We start from the raw sequence: 20,559 nt of genomic DNA, 5'->3' as shown, positions 1-20,559 counted from the left end.
CAGAACAGCTCTAACACTAAAGCCAGAGAATATTCACCCTCTGAAAATACGACTTTCATGGTTCATGGTTTGAAAGGATTCCCCATCTGCTACAGACGGACTTCAAGAGTGGAAAAAACAGTGGTGAGTTCAACAACAGCCTCTGGACTTCACATGACGACATTCTAGAACGTTTACACTGTTTTTATTCACGGCTTCAGGAAGAAAAGGTTCATCTGTCTGTGGTGGACAATAAAGGACCGCTACGTCATGTTCTGCCGAACTACGCCCCCGTTCACCAGCTCCTTAATGTGTTCATCAGATACCTGGACTGGACTGGGGGGAACTGGACTGGGTTACCTGGACTGGGTGGTGCTGGGTGGTTCTGGACTGGGTGATTCTGGACTGGCTTACCTGCACTGGCTGGTTCTTGGTGGTTCTGGACTGGCTTACCTGGACTGGCTGGTTCTGGACTGACTTACCTGGACTGGCTGGTCCTGGTTCTGGTTCTGGGTGGTTCTGGACTGGTTGGTTCTGGTCTGGCTCACCTGGACTGGCTGGTCCTGGTTCTGGGTGGTTCTGGACTGGCTGGTTCTGGACTGGCTCACCTGGACTGGCTGGTCCTGGTTCTGGGTGGTTCTGGACTGGCTGGTTCTGGACTGGCTCACCTGGACTGGCTGGTCCTTGTTCTGGGTGGTTCTCCTGGCCCCCTTTGGCTGCTGTGTCTGCGTGGCCGCTGCTGGTGATGGCTGGCTTCTCATCACTGCTCAGACTGGGCTCCTGGCTCCGGTGGTTCTGGTTCTGCTGGTCTGTGTGGGGCCGTATCGTCGGGGCAGTGGGACACTTCTTCTGAGCGCACGTGTCCGTTGTGCTCTCCGGCTCCTTCTTAACGCTTTCTTGTCCTATGTGGTTGAGCGTCCCCGTGTTGGGTGCCGAGTCTGGGGGGAGGGGACCGGGGAGGGGGAGGGGCTTCAGTCTGAGCTGTAGCTCCGCCTGCCTGCGGGACTCCGAGGCACTGTGACAGTCTACTGGACCGTTGGCTTTGGGAGGCGGACTCCCCTTGGCTACGGGGCCGTTGGGCTTCCGACAGTTCTGGCAGGGCGTCGCGGTGCATTTACACGCCCCCGGCGCCGCCCCCTGGAGGTCCGTGGGCGTACCGCAGGGTTTAGAGCGGGAGTCGGGGGAAGAAGTCCGTCCTAAAGCGGTATGGGTTTTCACGTCTTCTGATGGTTCGCGCGGCTTGGTGGAGGCTTTCTGGTCTACGTCCCAGTCGGTGGACGGCGGTGCCAACGGCGCCGTGGCCGCGGTGGGCGACGCCTTCTGCTTGATGGAGAGGTGGCGCATGATGCTGCACTGGAGGGCGATGACGTCCTGAAGCCACTGAGGAAAAAGGCAAAGGACGGTTCAACACAAGACCAGGGACAGTTTTTAAGCCTAATAAAAATTTAAATTATATAACCAAAATGTCTAAAATTAATGTTCATTTGCAACATATTACAACAAACTCTTGCACGATCAAAAACAAATTAATTTTAGAAAATAAAATGTCTCTGTTTTGAATATCCAGGGTCACCTAAAATTTCGAATAATTTATATTAAAAAAAATTTAAAATTCAAAACTTACTAATAAAAATTTACATTAGTCTAAATGTTGCCTAAAATTAACGTTTATTTGCAGCATATTACAGCAAACTTTTACATGTTCAAAAAAAAATTAATTTTAGCAAAAAAAAAAAAAAGTCTCCGTTTTGAATGTCTGGGGTCGCCTGAAATTTCTAATGATTTATGTTTAAAAAAATTAAAAATTAAGACTTACTAATAAAAATTTACATTATATTGTCTAAATGTTGCCCAAAATGAATGTTTAGTTGTGCCATAGTATAGTAAACTATTACATGACCAAAAACAAATTAATTTTAGCAAATAAAATGTCTCTGTTTTGAATGTCTGGGGTCACCTGAAATTTCTAATAATTTATTAAAAAAAATTAAAAAATTAAAACTTACTTTGCATGTTTGACACCCCTGCTTCAGAAGCCCCTAATGCACATTAATTCTGACTGTTATTCGTCTCTATATCCAGGTGGTGGTCATTTTAATGGTACGTTTACACCAGTACGCTCTTGTTCGATGCGGTCGGTCATTGTTTTGCGTGTTGTTTGACCACACAGTGGATGCTGTCGGTCTTGTTGTACCACCCACCTCCTGCTGCTCGGCCTCTGTGCTGAAGTGCTTGGAGGGCTGGTGCTCGGGGACGTTGCTACAGACCAACTCCAACTGTCGCACGCCCGCCGGCAGCAGCATGGGGGGGGGGCTCCGGTACTGGGACTTGATGGCATCTGGCACCTGAGGACCAACACATACACCACGTTTACGTTCACAACAACACTGGTGTTTCATCAGCAAAGTGGACGACTCAAGGGGAAACCAACTATTCTGTGCATTTTCAAAGTCAGCTTTATCGTCGGTTTTGTCTTAATGTACACTGCACACAGAAAACTGACATTATAAACTCTAAGGCCCCGCGGTGCAAGATGAACCAAGGCTATAACAGTTTTAGATTTTCATTGCAGTTTAGTTTTATTTAGTTTTGACTTTTTTTCTCTAATTCAATTTGTTTTAATTCGTTTTTAGAGCAGGTTTGCTAGTTTTAGTAGTTTTCGTTTTTTTTCTAAATGCTTAGTTTTAGTTTAGTTTTAGTATTAATTTTAGTTTGGTCGTCTCTTTTCTCTTCTTCTCTGTCGTCGTATTCAAATAAACCCCAGTCAGGACTCTGCTGCTTTCTCCCAACTTTAGTCTCCATGTTTCTTTCTCCATGTTACTTGTGCATTTACATATTTTAGTCCTTTTTAGTTTTCATTTTATATTGATTATATCTTTTTAGCATTTTTTTCTACCAGTAATACTGACATTTTGTAAACAGTTCCATAAAATAGAGTTCTGAAGCTAAAAAATGAGCCTATTTGACAAAAGATAAGACAAACTTTAATTTATGACACTGATGTTTACTTTGGCTGGATCTGGACCATATATGACGGTCTTATTTGAATCAATTGGCTCCAAACTTTACAGTTTTGTTGTGTGACATTTGGTGACATCTAGTGGTGACACAGCAGAACTCTCCAGTCCTCACAAAAAACACAGATTCTTCATTAGAGCCCATGTTTGATATGTCTGTTCCCGGTGTTTAGTTTGGAGGATACTACCGTTTTACTCAGTATCGGCAAGTACTCAAATGTAAGTACTCGTACTCGGTCTGGAAAAAAGTGGTATAGGTGCATCCCTAATAAGTACCTTATTAACTTATACAGGGTGGGGAAGCAAAATGTACAATGAACATTTAGTTGTTTTTTCTCAGCAGGCACTACGTCAATTGTTTTGAAACCAAACATATACTGATGTCATAATCATACCTAACACTATTATCCATACCTTTTCAGAAACTTTTGCCCATATGAGTAATCAGGAAAGCAAACGTCAAAGAGTGTGTGATTTGCTGAATGCACTCGTCACACCAAAGGAGATTTCAAAAATAGTTGGAGTGTCCATAAAGACTGTTTATAATGGAAAGAAGAGAATGACTATGAGCAAAACTATTACCAGAAAGTCTGGAAGTGGAGGAAGCAACAAAAAACGTACCAAAGCTTTTATTAAAGCTCTCAAATCCAAAATCTTAAAGGATCCAACCAAATCCAGGAGAAAAATGGCAACTGAACTTGAGGTAGACAACAAGAGCGTTAGAAATGCAGTAAAATAGGATTTGAAGATTTAAATTCTCATGACTTTCAATAAAATAATTGGTCATACACTGTCTTTCAATCCCTGCCTCAAAATATTGTAAATTTTGCTTCCCCACCCTGTATAAATATATATATATATATATATATATATATATATATATATATATATATATATATATTTAGAGAGAGAGATAAAATTACAGAATAAAAGTAGTAGTAGAAACAAGCGGCAAAGTAGTTAATAATAATAATAATAATAATAATACTAATAAGCTCAACATCAGCTAGATGAAGCTGGACTTAATTTCCATTTCTAAACAGTCAGATCCAGCGGTGCTCACTTCAGACGTCCTACCTTCAGGGTCTTCTTGTTGTGCTGGTGAATGCTGCGGCGGTTGGGTGCGTTTTGTCGATGGACTCTCCGCAGGAAGTCCAACTTGACGGCGTGTTGGGACATTCTATCTTGAAACTGGTCAAAGAGCTGACAGCGGCTGGACAGACTGAGCGTCCTCTGATTCAACTGGACAGATGAGGACAACATATACAAACATGTCTGATAAAAAACCCAGGTGTAAAAGCTGACCAAGGACAAACAAACAGGAATAAAAGACACCAGAGCAGTTTCAGAAACAGGACCCTTACCACCAAGTGCTCGACGTGGTTCGGACACATCCACTTCCCAGCAGGTAAAGCAGTGAGTGGAGGGTCCAGACAGTCCATGTGGAACAGAAGAGGACAATAGTCACACTGGATCAGTGGAGCCAACCTGCAGCTCCTGTGGGACAGAGGACAGGTAGGACCGGTTAGGTCACAGCACCAGTGACCCGCTGTGCTCCTGGAACCCTTTACAGCCCAAACCATTCATTGGGCCAATTATGGCTTATCACCGATTAATCAACATCAGCCAATATGTAACCTATTTATTAACTTTTCTGCTTCGGACATTCTGTCACTCGCTGCTCCTCTGTGTGTGTGTGTGTGTGTGTGTGCGCTGCCCGGAGAGTTAGAGGAACAGTAATGCCTGTCAGTTTCACTTTCACTTCTGCTTGGACAATTAGGCTATCACCCCCCCACACACACACAAAACCACAGACCGATACCCCCCCCCGTTCTGACAAGGATGGACTGCTAATCCCCTCCACTCCGTCCCCCCGTCCGAAAGTCACGGACCGCTACTCCCCATTCAGACAAGGATGGACCACTATGGTATTATTTGGGCGGACGTTGTGTATGATATTCTGCTCATGCTTTCTTTTCTTATATTCATTATTTAATAGGTCCTATGTATTTTATTTTATTTTATAGTAGTTCTGTTTATCTAGGGTTTTTTTTGTTTTTTTTCCTTCTCTCTCTTCTGCCCAGTTTTACTCAGTTCTGGTTGTAGTTACTGTTACCATTATAATTATTACCATGGTTGTTACTGTTTGTATCGTTGATATTTTCTTGTGAGGGTCTTCACCACCTTCTCCCCGACCCCCACCCCCATGTCACGTCCGGCATCGAAACGTGGTTCAACTAAACTCACAATAAATACAGTAGAATATCAAGGGGAGCTACTTTATGAAGTTTCCCTTGGCAAAGCAAATCTGTTCTGCACCAGAAGGAACCAGACAACCATTCTGCTGTTAGAATGAAGGACAAGACAAGTTAAAAAAACACAAAAAAAGGATGGACCACTAACAACCCCCCCCCCCCCCCCCCCCCCCCCAAATCCTTCACAGTTTCATTCCACAGGCATGCCCGGGTATTAACAGTGTAGGGGAGACCGGGGACAGTTGTAACACAGGTCAGTTGTAACTCTTGCTATTGCTCCAATCAGGAACAACTTAGGACTCACCTAATTCACTCTGCACATGCTCAGTTTAGTCCTTTGCCCACATGGGCAGTTGTAGTGTCGTGAGACAGACACATCCAAATTTGTGAGTGAAAACATAATTTTGTGGTCAGTCATATTTTTTACTCTGTTCTTGTGATTGCACCGTTTGTTTTGTAGTTGGACTCATTAAAGGTAGGTGTCACTTACATTTTAAAGAATGATTTACCAAGTAATTATTATGTCACTATTTAGAAAATATATTCACATCTTTTTCAAAGTCTGCTCTCCCCAGCATAAAAACTCCCACATCTACAACCTGTGGTTCCACAGGTCACAGACTGGTCTGGTATCAGACTGTTATACAGAGGTTTAAAGTTGTGTAAATTATATTTGGGAGATAAACAAAGATTTATGCAACTGTTAATCCACCGGTCCACAATTATCTAATATCAGATTATTATATCCTGTGTAGATCAATGTTCTTATTTCATATATCGGTCAATATATCGGTTATCGGCCTATATCAGATATCAGCTTTTTTTTAGCCCCCAGTACCGGTATCAGTATCAGCCCCGAAACTCCCATATGGGTTGGGCTCCAGACCGCAGCGGTACAAACCTGTTGCAGGAGTAGCACACTTTGACCGGCAGAGGAACCAGGCCGTTGGGGTCCAGTTCGTGCTGGGGTCTCCTGAATGGCTTCCCCAGCAGCTCCTCTTTTCTCCTCCGTTTACTGCTGCCTAAAATCACAACAGGACCTCCTTTAAATTAGCGATTCTCAACTGGTGGGTCGTGACCCTAAAGGCAAGGCAAGGCAGATTTATTTGTACAGCACAATTCATACACAGGGCAATTCACAGTGCTTTACAAAAATGGAAAAGAGACAGATTAAAAACACAATTATAATTAAAACATAATCAATAAAATATAAATAATAATCAATTAAAACAAAGTAAAAGGTCAGAGTGCAGATAGAACCCTTTCAGTTGTTCTATGCACAGGTGAACAGAGCTGTTTTCAGCCTGGACTTAAACACTGTCTGAGTAGAGGTCTGTCTCATGTGTCTAAAGTGGGTCCAAACCTGCTTCTTCCAGTGGGTCTGGGTTCAAATAATGTTAAACCAATCCTGTGCTTTATTTTTGATGGAGCTGAGCCCCATCCATTCACACTCCCCAACAGTAGGGGGCACTAATGCACTATAATGATAATTAACACCAGACATTTCACAGCAGAAAAAAGAACCAAAAGTTTCTATTAGGGATGTAACGATTACCGGTATAACGATAAACTGCAGTAAAATTGTAGACGGTTAGTATTACCATTTAAATTCTAATTCTCATGATAACTGTGTTTGATTACCGCACTGTTCGGGTAAAAACCCTATGTAAAGTTCTGCTTTTATTTAAAATATTTGAGTATAGTTTTAATTTATTACAATTTTAATTTTCTATACCTAATATTTGGAACCAATATTCACTTTTAAAGTCGGTGAAAAGGTTCGTTAAACATCTGTGTGTTATTTACGCAATAAATTATATACATTTTTCAAATCGCATTTTATATATTTTTTTGTGTTTTCTGTCCTTCTATGTTTTTTTTATAGTAGGTTAAAGTGTAAAAATAATAGACAGATGATATAGATGAAGTTGTGCTGAAAAAACAGATCCCAAACATGGGTATAGTAAACATTTGATTATATAGTATATAAAGGCCAAATCAAAAGGACTGAAAAACAGACAAAATAGACTCAGACCACTAAGGGTTAATATTGGAATGTTTCTGACACAGAAATGGACATTGGGACTGTTATTTTATTTGGTTTTCTTTTTAAATACAACTTGGTTAAATTATTTCAGTGTGTATTAGTACTTTTTGAACGTTTTGAGCACAATTTCACTAATACTGCAATAATAATGATAACCGTGATAATTTTGGTCACAGTAACCGTCAAATTTCCATATGGTTCCATCCCTAGTTTCTATTCATATGATGTTTAAACTCAGGTCTGACACTGACTCCATCAGATCTGGTTTGACCTCCACTGGACTAAAACCTCAGTGGATTTAATTCTTCAAAAAGTGACTGAATGAACTTTGAATTTTTAACTTGTTCACTTTTTAGTTTTGGTTCAAATGGACTTAATTTAGTGTTAAAGTGAATATTTCCATATGTATCGTCGCCCCCTGCTGGTCAGTTCGGTTTATCATTAAACTGGTCTGTGTTTTCAGACTGTCATATTCTGGATTATCCCAGGTTCTAAACACACCATCTGTTTGTTGAACACATCTGAGACGTTTAACTTTTATCATTGTGGGTCTGGTCTTTGGGGGGTGGTAGTGGGTCCAGAACCGGACCAGTGCTTTCAACAGTTTACCCATATGAACCTGCCATGTCAGGGCGTGGATTTTCTTTCCTCAGCGTTTTCCCATATTCATTTGAGCAACAACCACTTCCACAAACCCCTGTTAACAGTGATTTTTACAGTTTCTTGGACATTCAGAGTAAACAGTGACACAAACCAGTGAAAAAACAGGCAAGTGGTGAGGCTTAGAATACATGTGCTATTCATCAAATTTAGCCATGTATACATATGCATATACTGATAGCCTCATACACTAGTACAATACACAAGTCATCCACTATATGGACCTCAGTCTGTGGACCCGTTGAATCCAGGTGTTTGTGTTCTAACAGGGGTCTGGGATCCAAAACAATAAGGACTAATGTCAGAATAGAGTTCGATTTTATGGGATAAATATTTCCTACAAGTTTAATGGTAGATTTTTCTGCCTCAGTCAGATGTGATGACAGTAGATGGAAATTATTATTTACAGTCAGAGCAGGAAAAATATTACAGACATTTAGAGGAAGAACAGTGAAAATCAGAGTCATGGATAAAAAATAAAAAACTAAATTCAAAATCAGTGTTGAAAGAAATTAAGGCCAAACCATCTGTGAGTCATTTTGGAAACAAAGATAATTTAAACCAAACGAACCGATGCACTGATATCTATTCCATAATATCAAACTATTCTGACATTAGTCCCTATTGTTTTGGATCCCAGAGCCCTGTTAGAACACAAACACCTGGATTCAACAGGTCCACAGACTTCAGTCTATATAGTGGATGACTTAGACCAGGGGTGTAAACTCATTTTAGTTCAGTTCCACATACAGCCTAATATGATATAAAGTGGGTCAGACCAGTAAAATGATATAATAATAGGATAAAAACTTATAAATAATGTCAATTCCAAAGTTTTCTCTATGTTTTTGAGTGGAAAAAAAGTAAAATTTCATGATGAAAATGTTTACATCTACAAACTGTACTTGAACATGAACAAATATGAACAACCTGAAAATTCTTAAGAAACAAACTGCAATGTTAACAATATTATGCCTAAGTTGATCATTTATACATGTGCAGCACAACTTAAAGATTTAGCAGCAGGCAGAAAATTGTTAAAATTCCACATATTTCTCTTAAGACATTTCAGATTGTTCATATTTGTTCAAGATAATCATGTATTTTGTAAAAGGTTAGTCAGTAAATGTAACTTTTTTTTCTAATTTTACTTTTATTATACTAAAACAAAGAGGAAAATTTGCAGTTTTCATTATTCATAGGTTATTATGATAATATTTTACTGGTCTGATCCACTTCAGGTTGAATTGACCTAAAATAATTTTAACATCCTTGATTGTTAATATCTTCAGTGTAATTTCTGCATTTGACAAATTCATCCCAGGAGCCAGACTAACCCTTTGGTGGGCCACATTTGGGCCCCGGGCCACATGTTTGACACCTGTGACTTAGACAATCGTGCTATGAGGCTAATGCTACGGTCCTGACATAAGTGGCGGCTTGGCGCTGTCAGATAACAGACCTGGCAGTGCTGTGGTGCAGGTGAGCTCACTGGGCAGCTGGAACTGGGTGGGGTTTCTTTCCATCGCGGCTGCTATTAACAGCTGGAAGGGCCTCTTGAGGAGGCGGGGTGCGGGGGGCACGGACGCCCCCTCCAGCTCCGCCCCCTGGACGTCGTCCTCTGGCTCCGCCGTCTCCTCCTCCCCGTCGTTCTGCTCCTCGGACGGGGTCGGGGTGGACGAGGTGTTGGAGGTCGGGGTTCCGGGTCGGCTGCTGGGTCTGCTGCTGGTCCTGCGGTCCAGGAGGCGCACCTGAGCCACTCGTAGACCGGGTCCAGCCGCCCCGGCCCCCGGGGGGAGGCCGTCAAGTCTCAGCGGGCCGGCGTTGAGCTCCAGCTCCACGGCCGGGGACGCAGAACGCTTGGACAAAGACCTCTCTGGTATTCCGTTGGTCTGTTCTGACTTCTGCTCTCGTTTCTGGAACAAGAGAGAAAAATGACGGCACAGACTCAACACTCAGACAGTTTACATCCTCTATAGTTACAGTTACAGTTTACATTCTCTATAGTTACAGTTTACATCCTCTATAGTTACAGTTTACATTCTCTATAGTTACAGTTTACATCCTCTATAGTTACAGTTACAGTCTACATTCTCTACAGTTACAGTTTACATTTTCTATAGTTACAGTTACAGTCTACCTTCTCTATAGTTACAGTCTACATTCTCTACAGTTACAGTTTACATTCTCTATAGTTACAGTTACAGTCTACATTTTCTATAGTTTATTTACTGGAGTGCTGCTGCATACTGTGTAATTTTGAACATGATAAAAAGTTATTTTCTAACTTTTTTTTTTGCATATTTTATGGTAGTTTTTTTTATTCTATCCCATTTACCTTTTATATGTTTATTTGATCCTTTTATCTTTCTAATGCTACAAACACTCAGACCTGGGTAACTACATATTTTTTTCCATCATGTACCATGGACTGAATGACCATACAGCTGAGTGTGTGTAACAGAACTCTAAACTCACCTTTTTTCGAACATTGCAGCGATGACACATCCATTCTCCAGGGGGAAGCATTTCTTCACTCAGAGGTGGATTGCTGTGGTAAAAATAGTGACAGGATCAGTGACAGTTTGGCACAGTCCACTCCGCAGACATCATCATGGATGTTTCTGAAGTCTTGGCATCACTCAACAGCGTCTTCTTTCTTATCACGGTTTCAAAATGTCTTATTGTTCAAGGGTTTGAGCCTTTATTTTGTTCTCCTTCCTTTTCAAACTTTTAGTGAAACTTCAAATCAGATACACTTAGGGATGTATGGATATGAAAATTTCACATCACGGTTATTGTGACCAAAATTATCAGTTATCATTATTATCATGGTATCATTGAAATTGTGCTCAAAATGTTCAAAAAGTATTAATACACACACTGAAATAATTTAACCAAGCTGTATTTAAAAAATAAAATAAAATCATTGGTACAATACACTTTCTGTGTCAGAAACATTCCAATATTAACCCTTAGTGGTCTGAGCCTATTTTGTCTGTTTTTCAGTCCTTTTGATTTGGCCTTTATATACTATAGAAACAAATGTTTACTATACCCATGTTTGGATCTGTTTTTTCAGCACAACTTCATCTATATCATCTGTCTATTATTTTTTCATTTTAACCTACTATAAAAACATAAAAGGACAGAAAAAAACAAAAAAATATAAAATCCAATTTGAAAAATTTATATAATTACATAAATAACACACAGATGTTTAACGAACCTTATCACAGACTTTAAAAGTGAATATTGGTTCCAAATATTAGGTATAGAAAATTAAAATTGCAATAAATTAAAACTATACTCAAATATTTGACATAAAAGCAGATCTGTACATCGGCATTTGCTCTGGAAAAGTGTGGTAATCAAACACGGTTATCATGATAATTAGAATTTAAACTGTAACACTAACCGTCTATAATTTTACCGCTGTTTATCGTTACACTGGTAATGGTTACATCCCTAGCTGTAAACAGATGGATTATGTTGAAGACTGTCTACCAAAGGCCAACTGGAGCATTGTTGAGTGAAAGATTTCATCCTGGACATTAAATATCCAGACCTGAGATATCTTCCCTCCTTGGTTTATTGTTTAACACGGCAGCTTTTAATTTTTTTGTCTGACCATATTTTACTTTGAATTAGGATGAAACAAACCTATTATTAACCTCAGATCCCAAAAGGAATGAATGTATTTTTTTTCAAATATTTTTGTCTCTAAAATGATTATTATGCTTAGATATCCTTCGAGCTGTAATGTAATGGAAATTGGAATTGGGTGAATTTAACAGGTGAATGTAGTTCTTCAGAATTTCATTTTTAGAACAGAACAGTTCTTCCATCAGATAGGACAGGGCTGTCAAACTCATGTTAGTTCAGTTCCACATACAACTCAATATGACCTTTAGTGGGCCAGATGATAAAAATAACACAACAATACAAAAATAATATCAATTCCAAAATTTGTATGTCTAATTTCTATGTTTAAGAGTGAAAAAAGTAAAATTATATTATCAAAATTTTTACATCCTTTAAAAAAATGTGGAAAACATGAACAACCATGACCAAAATGAAATTTACTAAGAAAGAAAGGGCAATTTTAACAATTTATGCCATTATTTGGCCTCAGCCTCTCATTTTCACATGTTCATTACAACTTACAGATCACAGTGGATCTACAAATACACAAAACATTTAATAACAGACAGAATATTGGTACAGCTACTCTTAATTTTCTTAAGACATTTCAGGTTGTTCATATTTGTTCAGGTTTTTCACATTTTTGTAAAAGGCTATCCTGTAAATGTTAACATTTTTGTGTAATTTTACTTTATTTTTTTTTACACTAAAACAAAGAGAAAAAATTGTGGTTTTCATTATTTATAGGTTATTATGATAGTATTTTACTGGTCTGACCCTCTTTAGATGGAACTGACCTAAAATTATTTTGACATCCTTGACTGTTAATATCCTCAGTGTAATTTTTGTGTTTCACTAATTCATCCCGCGGGCCGGACTGGACCCTTTGGCAAGCCGGTTTTGGCCCCCGGGCCACATGTTTGACACCCCTGAGATAGGAGCAGAGTAGGGATGTAACGATTACCGGTATAACGATAAACCGCGGTAAAATTCCCGACGGTTAGTATTACCGTTTAAATTCTATTTATCATGATAACCGTGTTTGATTACCGCACTTTGAAAAGTCACAGTAGTGCACATTTCCTGGATCATTGTGCTACTTATTTACATTTATTTTAATTCATTTTCTTGCCAATTTTGGTCAGTTTTTATTCATTTTTATCTCATTTTTTGTTCATTTTCATTGATTCTGCTGCTTAGGTTTGTACATTTTTGTCCAATTTGTTCCGTATTTTGTTCATTTGTTGCTTATATTCAACATCTTTATTAAGTTTGTTTACATCTGTCTATCTACCTATCTATCTATGAAAAACAAACTAAAACAACTCAAACCTGATCTGGAAAATGGTCAAACAATGGCCATAAGGGGCCATCTTTATTGTACATTTGTATGTTTGATATTTATATGTTAATATTTGAACGTTTCTGCCAACAAAAAGTACATTGTGCCCATTATTTTATTTTATTATTATTACTTTCAAAATACAACTTGTTTACATTATTTCAGTGTGTGTATAAGTATAAATACAGCGATAATAATGATAACCGTGATAATTTTGGTCACAATAACCATGATATGAAATTTTCATATCGTTACATCCCTAGAGCAGAGTAACTATTGTTTTTAAGTGTTAACAGGTAATCATTATACCGGTAATCGTTACATCCCTATGTGCAAATAAAAAATAATAAAAATGTTCATATGGCTCCGTCCTTATTTACAGCATGTTCGTCCATATTCAGATGCTGATGCCACAGCCGGACAGACAGTTTCCCAGTGACAGTCTGAACTGAACTCCAACCAAATGCCAAAGTGAAGATGATCATACAAACAGATGTTGCGTTCAGGAGCCTTTCCGGAGAAACCGCGACAATGAGACGAGCCGGAGGGGCGTCGAAAGCAAACCCCCACCCCCCCTCCCTATCCGAGCCGAATGTCCAGCTTCCGAAAAACACACACGTATGATCTGGTGTCAGTTTGTGAGCAGTCTTTTCCCGGAGCTGAATTTAAAAGGTTGTTAAGATGGCGGTGGAACAGAAAAAAGAGCAGGAGGTCGCCATATTGTAAACAGAGGAGGCTCGACTCCATTTTTAGCAGCAGCTGCAGCCGCGACCGGAGGGGAGGACCGACGGAAGCCTCACAGCACCGAACACACACCGACACTACAGCCCAACACTCCTTCACTACAGACTTTCACTGACAATAACCCAGAAAACTAAGACATAAGCATAAATACATAATAAAAACCGAAGCGCATACCGCATATGTGACAGCAGCAAACATAACGACTGGAGCTAGGGTCAGTGAACACCACATTTACAGCTCTAGACTCTGTACGGACATGACAGTAAATATAAAACTATAGAATATTACACTATAGCAGCATATACATACATACAGAGAAACACAGGAACACAGCGGGTTCAGTTGGTTGCTAGTCCAACTCCTCCAACTATGAGCAATGCACTCATTAAATAAACAGCAGGTTTAAATCCAGGAAAAGTGTGTCAATAATACACCGGAAATGGGATCTGCACATAGGATTAAAATGATCATGGATGTAACTTTTGGAACGACACTTACAATTACAATATGAGGCAGTAACTTTTATCCAGAGGCAGTTAGACTAAGGAACTCTTGCTTAACTTGAGCCCACAATGCACTTTCAATTGGCACTTTACTGCTGTGCACTTTGGAAATAAAACTTTTTAGTTATTTATAGGTCATTTTTATTATTTTAATTGTATTATTTTATCAGTAATTTATAGTATTTACTAAATGCTGCTGACAGTAGGGGACAATGCTTCATTTCTGTGTTTTTTTTTTTATTTTATATGCTGAAATGACAAACTTGAATCTGAATCTAAAGTCAGTGAAGCCCTCACCATCTGAGTGTGTCTGGGTTAAAGCACTATGTGGAGCCACCTTCCAGCATATATAAACCCATATATTAGCAGTAGGTTTTATCCAAGTGCAATACGAGTACTGAACACATTGCAATGACAATACCTCAAATAAAGACATATATTTAACATAAATGCATAGTGTCCAGCCACGGTCTCTACTGTTTCTTGGTTGGTGACATGCCTGTTTTTATTCTGTATATATATTTACACTTTACTTTTCTTCTTCTTTAAACTGTTTTGCACTACGCACCACTAGAGAGTTGTCTCTTTTAATTTCGTTGTACATGTGTATAATGACGATAAAGCTATTCTATTCTATTCTGTTCTTTATGTGCTGATCCACCAGGGCAGGCATTCACCTCCAAACACACCTAAACCAGAGCTCCTCCAGCGGAACTGAACTAACATTTTCAGCTCTGTAGTGTGTGTTTGCTCCTCTGCCTGGGCCTGTGCATGCATGCTTTGTGTGTTGTGTCGGGCTGAACCGTACCAGCACTGGAGGTGGAAGGCTGCAGGGCAGTGGTCGCAGCAGAGCAGGTCGCCCCCCTCCCGGCAGCTGTCGCAGGTGTCGTGGTTGGTGGCCCGGCCGCTCCTCCGGACGTCTCTGACCAACTTCCGACTCCTCTTCTCCACCTCCTCAGATTTCGGAGGCGCCAGCAGTGTTTGGATTTGCTGTAAAAAAGAAAAGTTGTTGAATAATTGAGTCTCTACGATAATGAAGCTAAGGTGCCGCTGCATGCTAAAGCTAACTTCTGGCCTCCATTATCAAACCACACTAGCGGCTTAGCTTAGCCAACAACTGCCCTGACAGTAAGCTGTGGCGGTCCGAGGATGGCGGAATGCTTTAGTTTTAGAGCACACACAAAGCATCTGTACTAAAAAGTGTGTTGGACTGGAGTGAGGCCTCGGAGCAGAGCAGCCTTACCTCCATTAAGCCCCCAGAGGTATCCAAATCGTACACAATCGTCGGGGTCTCCATTTTGTCCCACATTCATCCAGAGGAAGACGGTGCTAAAGGAACTGTTGATCCAAATGCCCACCAGGCCCACCACGACCACGACAAACTCTTGACTCCAAGTGTTTTTCACTAACAGAGGTTCGGACTAAATGGGATGGCTGCTCGCACAATGCTAGCTAACGATAGCAGCTAAAAGAGCTAACGACGAAGACGTCAACCAGTCAAGGTTGTGACGCTAGCGGGCTGCCTAGCTAGTGTTGACGGCCCACAAAGACAACCGAAGTGACGATAGCCGTGCAGTTCAAACTCCGGCTGTCAGCACCACTAGTACCGTGCTAATGCCCAGTCCGCAGACACTGTTTCAGATCCACAGACCGCTCGCTGCTAGCTCCAGAACCTGTGTGCGGCCTAGCTGGCCAGCCATGATTCTTGTTTCTGCTCCTGCAAAAAGGAGCCGAGTAAATGTGCAAAGCCATCCGCTCCCATTGTCAACACCACATCTGTCCAAATACCAGCGAGGAAAGTCGGTGCGGCCGCGGGCCAGTGCACGGTCTCTCCGAACGCCTTCCGAACGTATATTCCTCTAAACGGGTTGAACTGAGATGCAAATTCGCTGGATGTTATTGTTGTGGAAAAGGCTATGCATCTACACTGGCGGCTAGCAACATCCTCTACCAGTTGGCGCAACCGCGAACCGCCGGATGCGCATGCGCAGTGGATCAAATATGGATAATTACCGAGGGTACAAAACATTCCGTTGTAACGTGAATGTAATAGTTTGTGTTTAATGCATCTGGGTTTTACTTTGGAATGACTACACGGTCACAGGAGGACTGTTTACCAGGCCCAACGTCTGTTCCTGGTGTGTTGTGTGTTCAGTTTAGTGCTGCGGGAACACGGTTAGCTTTAAGCTAACGGAAACGCTCCGGACTCAGTGTTTGTACTAGGCCCGGTGTACAGTTTACAGTTTATACTTTACAGTTTACAGTTTATACTTTACAGTTTATACTTTACAGTTTACAGTTTATACTTTACAGTTTATACTTTACAGTTTACAGATTATACTTTACAGTTTACAGATTATAGTTTACAGTTTATACTTTACAGTTTATACTTTACAGTTTACAGATTATAGTTTACTGTTTACAGATTATAGTTTACAGTTTATACTTTACAGTTTACAGATTATAGTTTACAGTTTACAGATTATACTTTACAGTTTACACTTTACAGATTATATTTTACAGTTTATAGTTTACTGTTTACAGATTATAGTTTACAATTTACAGTTTATAGTTTACAGTCTATAGTTTACAGTTTATAGTTTACACTTTACAGTTTATACTTTATAGTTTACAGTTTTTACAGTTTATAGTTTGTACTTTAGAGTTTATAGTTTATACTTTACAGTTTACAGGTTATAGTTTATAGTTTGTACTTTACAGTTTATAGTTTATACTTTACAGTTTACATGTTATACTTTATAGTTTATAGTTTATACTTTACAGTTTACAGGTTATACTTTATAGTTTATAGTTTATACTTTACAGTTTACAGGTTATACTTTATAGTTTATAGTTTGTACTTTACAGTTTATAGTTTATACTTTACAGTTTACAGGTTATACTTTATAGTTTACAGTTTATACTTTATAGTTTACAGTTTATAGTTTACAGTCCTGTGGAAGTACACACAAGTAAATGGACCACCAGTGGTACTGGTACTGTGCTGGTCAGTACCAGTACCACTGTCAGTATCACTGCAGGTACTTGTACTCAGGTTATTACCTGTAATCTCCTCTTCCTGTCAGTATTTCTGTGTTTCTCTGAGACTTCCACGAAGAAGTGGAACAGCCCATCCTTAAGGAGTAGACCTGTAATACTCCACTGTGAAAAATATCTACAGTGAAAATACTCCAATACATACATATATATATATATGTGTGTGTGTGTGTGTGTGTATATATATATATATATATATATACATATATACATATATATACAGGGTGTCCCATAAGTCTCCATACATAGGAGACATAATACATTCCATACATATATGGTTCTAACATGTATTTCTTTATATTTCTTCTTTATAGTTCTTCAGCAGTGGAGGACACGCATTGAAATGTGTTCCTGACAAAATGGCAGTCATATAGAGCATATTATAGAAATAAAAATGGTTTATATATATATATATATATATATATATATATATATATATATATATATATATATATATATATATATATATATATATATATATATATGTATGTATGTATGTATGTATATAATTTTATAGTAATATAATTTTGTATTTAATATATATAAAATCAAAAAAACCAAGTGTGTTTTCTTCTTCAGTTTCATTCAGTTTACATCTTATTTGGTTCTTGTTGCTTATTATTTTTGTCTGTTTTTATTGATTTTGTTAATTTTATTGATTACTTTGGCTGCTTTTTTTTCCTTTTCTTGCTTATTTTATTCTTTTTTTTAGTTCATTTGAGTCATTTTTAGGCCAATTTTTTCATGTGACTTTTTATTCTTTATTTATGAAATTGTGGATGTTTGTGTGTGATGGTCCTGTACAGGACCTGTGACAGCTGCAGACATCCACAGAGTTCAGAAACATCAGTATTTGACTGAATGGTAGATGTTTGTTCCTCAGTCAGATGTGATGACAGCAGATGGAAATGATTATGTACAGTCAGAGCAGGACAAAGATTACAGACATTTACAGGAAGAACACTGACAATCACAGTCATGAAGAAAAAAAATGTTGAAATAATTCAGTCCAAACCATCTTTTTTGTTATTTTGGGGTGATTTTTAGGTGTTTTTTGGGTGTTTTTTGTGGCTTTTGGTGATTGTTCGGTGTTTGGTTTTTTTTTTGGTTAATTTTTGGGTGATTTTTAGGTGGCTTTTGAATTATTTTTTAGGTGATTTCTGAGTGATTTTTCAGTCATTTTTGGGTGAGTAGAGTGGTTTTTGAGTGATTACAAAAGAGCTTGAATAATATATTATCAATTTAGAGGTAGAATTATGAAAATCATAGACACGGATAAAAAATAATAATAATGAATGCTGATCTAAATTCAGTCCAAACCATCTGTGAGTCATTTTAGAAACAAAGAGAATAATTGAATCTAAATAAACCAAACTAATGATATCTATCCCATAATATCCAACAGTATTCTGACATTAGTCCTTATTGTTCTGGATCCTAGAACCTGTTAGCACACAAACACCTGGATTCAACGGCTCCACAGACTGGGGTCCATTTGGGTCTGAAATGACACTAACAGTGTCTAAATTCCTGACCTGTGTTTTCATATATTTATTCCAGGGTTAAAGTTGTAAATGTACACACTTTCCCAAAACAGCTGATAATGTCACTTCTGTGTCATTTATGGAACACACTTCTCTAATAATCACTGCTGTTCTGTAATTACTGTTGTATTGAAAAGTATAATCAGTCTTAATATTTTCATGTACAGGCTCATATTAAACTGTAGGAGTTAAATGTTACAGCTAAACCTATGACCCAGACCAGGGCTGTGGAACACATGGTAGTTCAGTTCCACGTTCAGCCTCATCTGATCTAAAGTGGGCCGCACCAGGACAATAATATAAATAACAGAACAAGAACTTAGAAATAATGTCGACTCCAAAGTGTTCTCTGTTTTTGAGTGAAAAATCAATACAATTCTGTAATGTAAATGTTTACATCTACAAACTGTACTTGAACACAACATGAACAAATATGAGCAACCTGAAAAAGAAGTGTAATTTTAACAATATTAGGCCTTAGTTTATCGTTTTTATCACAACTTACAGATCACAGTGGATCTACAAATACAGACCTGATCCAAATCTTCAGACCAGTTGAAAAATAGCTAGAATTGACCTTTTGCACATTTGGATCTGAATGAGGTTTTAAGTAGAGCTACAATATACAAAAGCAAGAAGGGGGAGTGAGACAAAAAGCACTTTGAAAAAGTCATTTATTGAAAACAACAAGTAAACTGAAACAGGCTGTTTATCAGCTGATCAAAAGTTTAAGACCACAGGCTATAAAAGCCAAAATCTGCTCCAAATTCTCATTTTCTGTCGGGCATTCACACGGTCATGCCCTCCTGATGGCTAAAGCTCAGAAGCTTTCTCTTCTTGAACGTGGTCGGATCGTCCAGCTGCATAAGCGAGGCCTCTGGCAGCGTGCCATTGCTGCTGAGGTTGGACGCAGTAAGACAGTCATTCTACATTTTTGGACAGATCCTGAGCATTATGGAACAAAAAAGTCAAGTGGTAGACCCAAAAAAATGTCACCTGCGCTGAGCCGGAGGATCCCATTGACTGTCCGTCAACACACAGGGTGGTCCTCCACCCAAATGAAGGCCCTTATTGGTGCCGACTGCAGCGCAATAACCATCAGACGGCATCTGCAGGAAAAGGGTTTCAAAAACAAAAAACCAATTCAAAGACCTCGTCTCCTCCAACGCCACAAAACTGCCCGTTTAGACTTTGCCAGGAGCATCAAACATGGGACACTGAAAGGTGGAAAAAAGTTTTATTCTCTGATGAGAAAAAATGGAACCTTGACGGTCCAGATGGCTTCCAACGTTACTGGCACGACAAGGAGATCCCACCTGAGATGTTTTCTACCCGGCACAGTGGAGGGGGGTCCATCATGATCTGGGGTGCTTTTTCATTCAGTGGAACACTGGAGCTTCAGGTGGTGCAGGGTGGTCAAACGGCGGCCGGTTACGTGCAGATGTTGCAGTGGGCGTCCCTCATGACTGAGGGCCCTGGTCTGTGTGGGAACAGCTGGGTTTAAAAACAGGACAACGCTGCAGCTCACAATGCTCGCTTGACCAAGGACTTCTTCAGGGAGAAGAACATCACTCTTTTGGACCATCCCGCATGTTCCCCTGATTTAAATCCCATAGAGAACATTTGGGGATGGATGGCAAGGGAAGTTTATAAAAATGACCATCAGTTCCACACAGCTGATGCCCTTCGTGAAGCCATCTTCACCACTTGGAGCAATGTTCCCACCAGCCTCCTGGAAACACTGGCATCAAGCATGGCCAAAGGAA

At 39.4% G+C, this 20,559-nt stretch overlaps 1 protein-coding gene across 2 annotated transcripts in view; it reads right to left on the bottom strand.

Moving 5' to 3' along the window:
• The window catches only part of phf12b (PHD finger protein 12b), a 39,231-nt gene extending 23,063 nt beyond the window's left edge, over positions 1 to 16,168 (bottom strand). The window contains exons 1-10 of one of the 2 annotated variants that reach the window (XM_030130228.1): positions 15,436 to 16,168; positions 15,001 to 15,182; positions 10,437 to 10,509; positions 9,421 to 9,874; positions 6,153 to 6,273; positions 4,361 to 4,493; positions 4,074 to 4,238; positions 2,181 to 2,324; positions 681 to 1,359; positions 340 to 366 (exon numbers count right to left, since the gene is read on the bottom strand). In XM_030130228.1, the coding sequence (XP_029986088.1) occupies positions 340 to 366; positions 681 to 1,359; positions 2,181 to 2,324; positions 4,074 to 4,238; positions 4,361 to 4,493; positions 6,153 to 6,273; positions 9,421 to 9,874; positions 10,437 to 10,509; positions 15,001 to 15,182; positions 15,436 to 15,501 (2,044 nt within the window). In that variant the 5' untranslated portion in view covers positions 15,502 to 16,168. Of the gene's footprint in view, positions 1 to 339; positions 367 to 647; positions 1,360 to 2,180; positions 2,325 to 4,073; positions 4,239 to 4,360; positions 4,494 to 6,152; positions 6,274 to 9,420; positions 9,875 to 10,436; positions 10,510 to 15,000; positions 15,183 to 15,435 lie in introns of both variants that reach the window. The other variant, XM_030130227.1, reaches the window with a different exon arrangement.
• Positions 16,169 to 20,559: the final 4,391 nt, after the last annotated feature.

Source organism: Sphaeramia orbicularis, unplaced genomic scaffold (assembly GCF_902148855.1).
Source record: "Sphaeramia orbicularis unplaced genomic scaffold, fSphaOr1.1, whole genome shotgun sequence".
Classification (NCBI taxonomy): Eukaryota; Metazoa; Chordata; class Actinopteri; order Kurtiformes; family Apogonidae; genus Sphaeramia; species Sphaeramia orbicularis.
The sequence above is the reverse complement of the archived record's forward strand: the minus strand, read 5'-3'. Positions and strand labels throughout refer to the sequence as shown.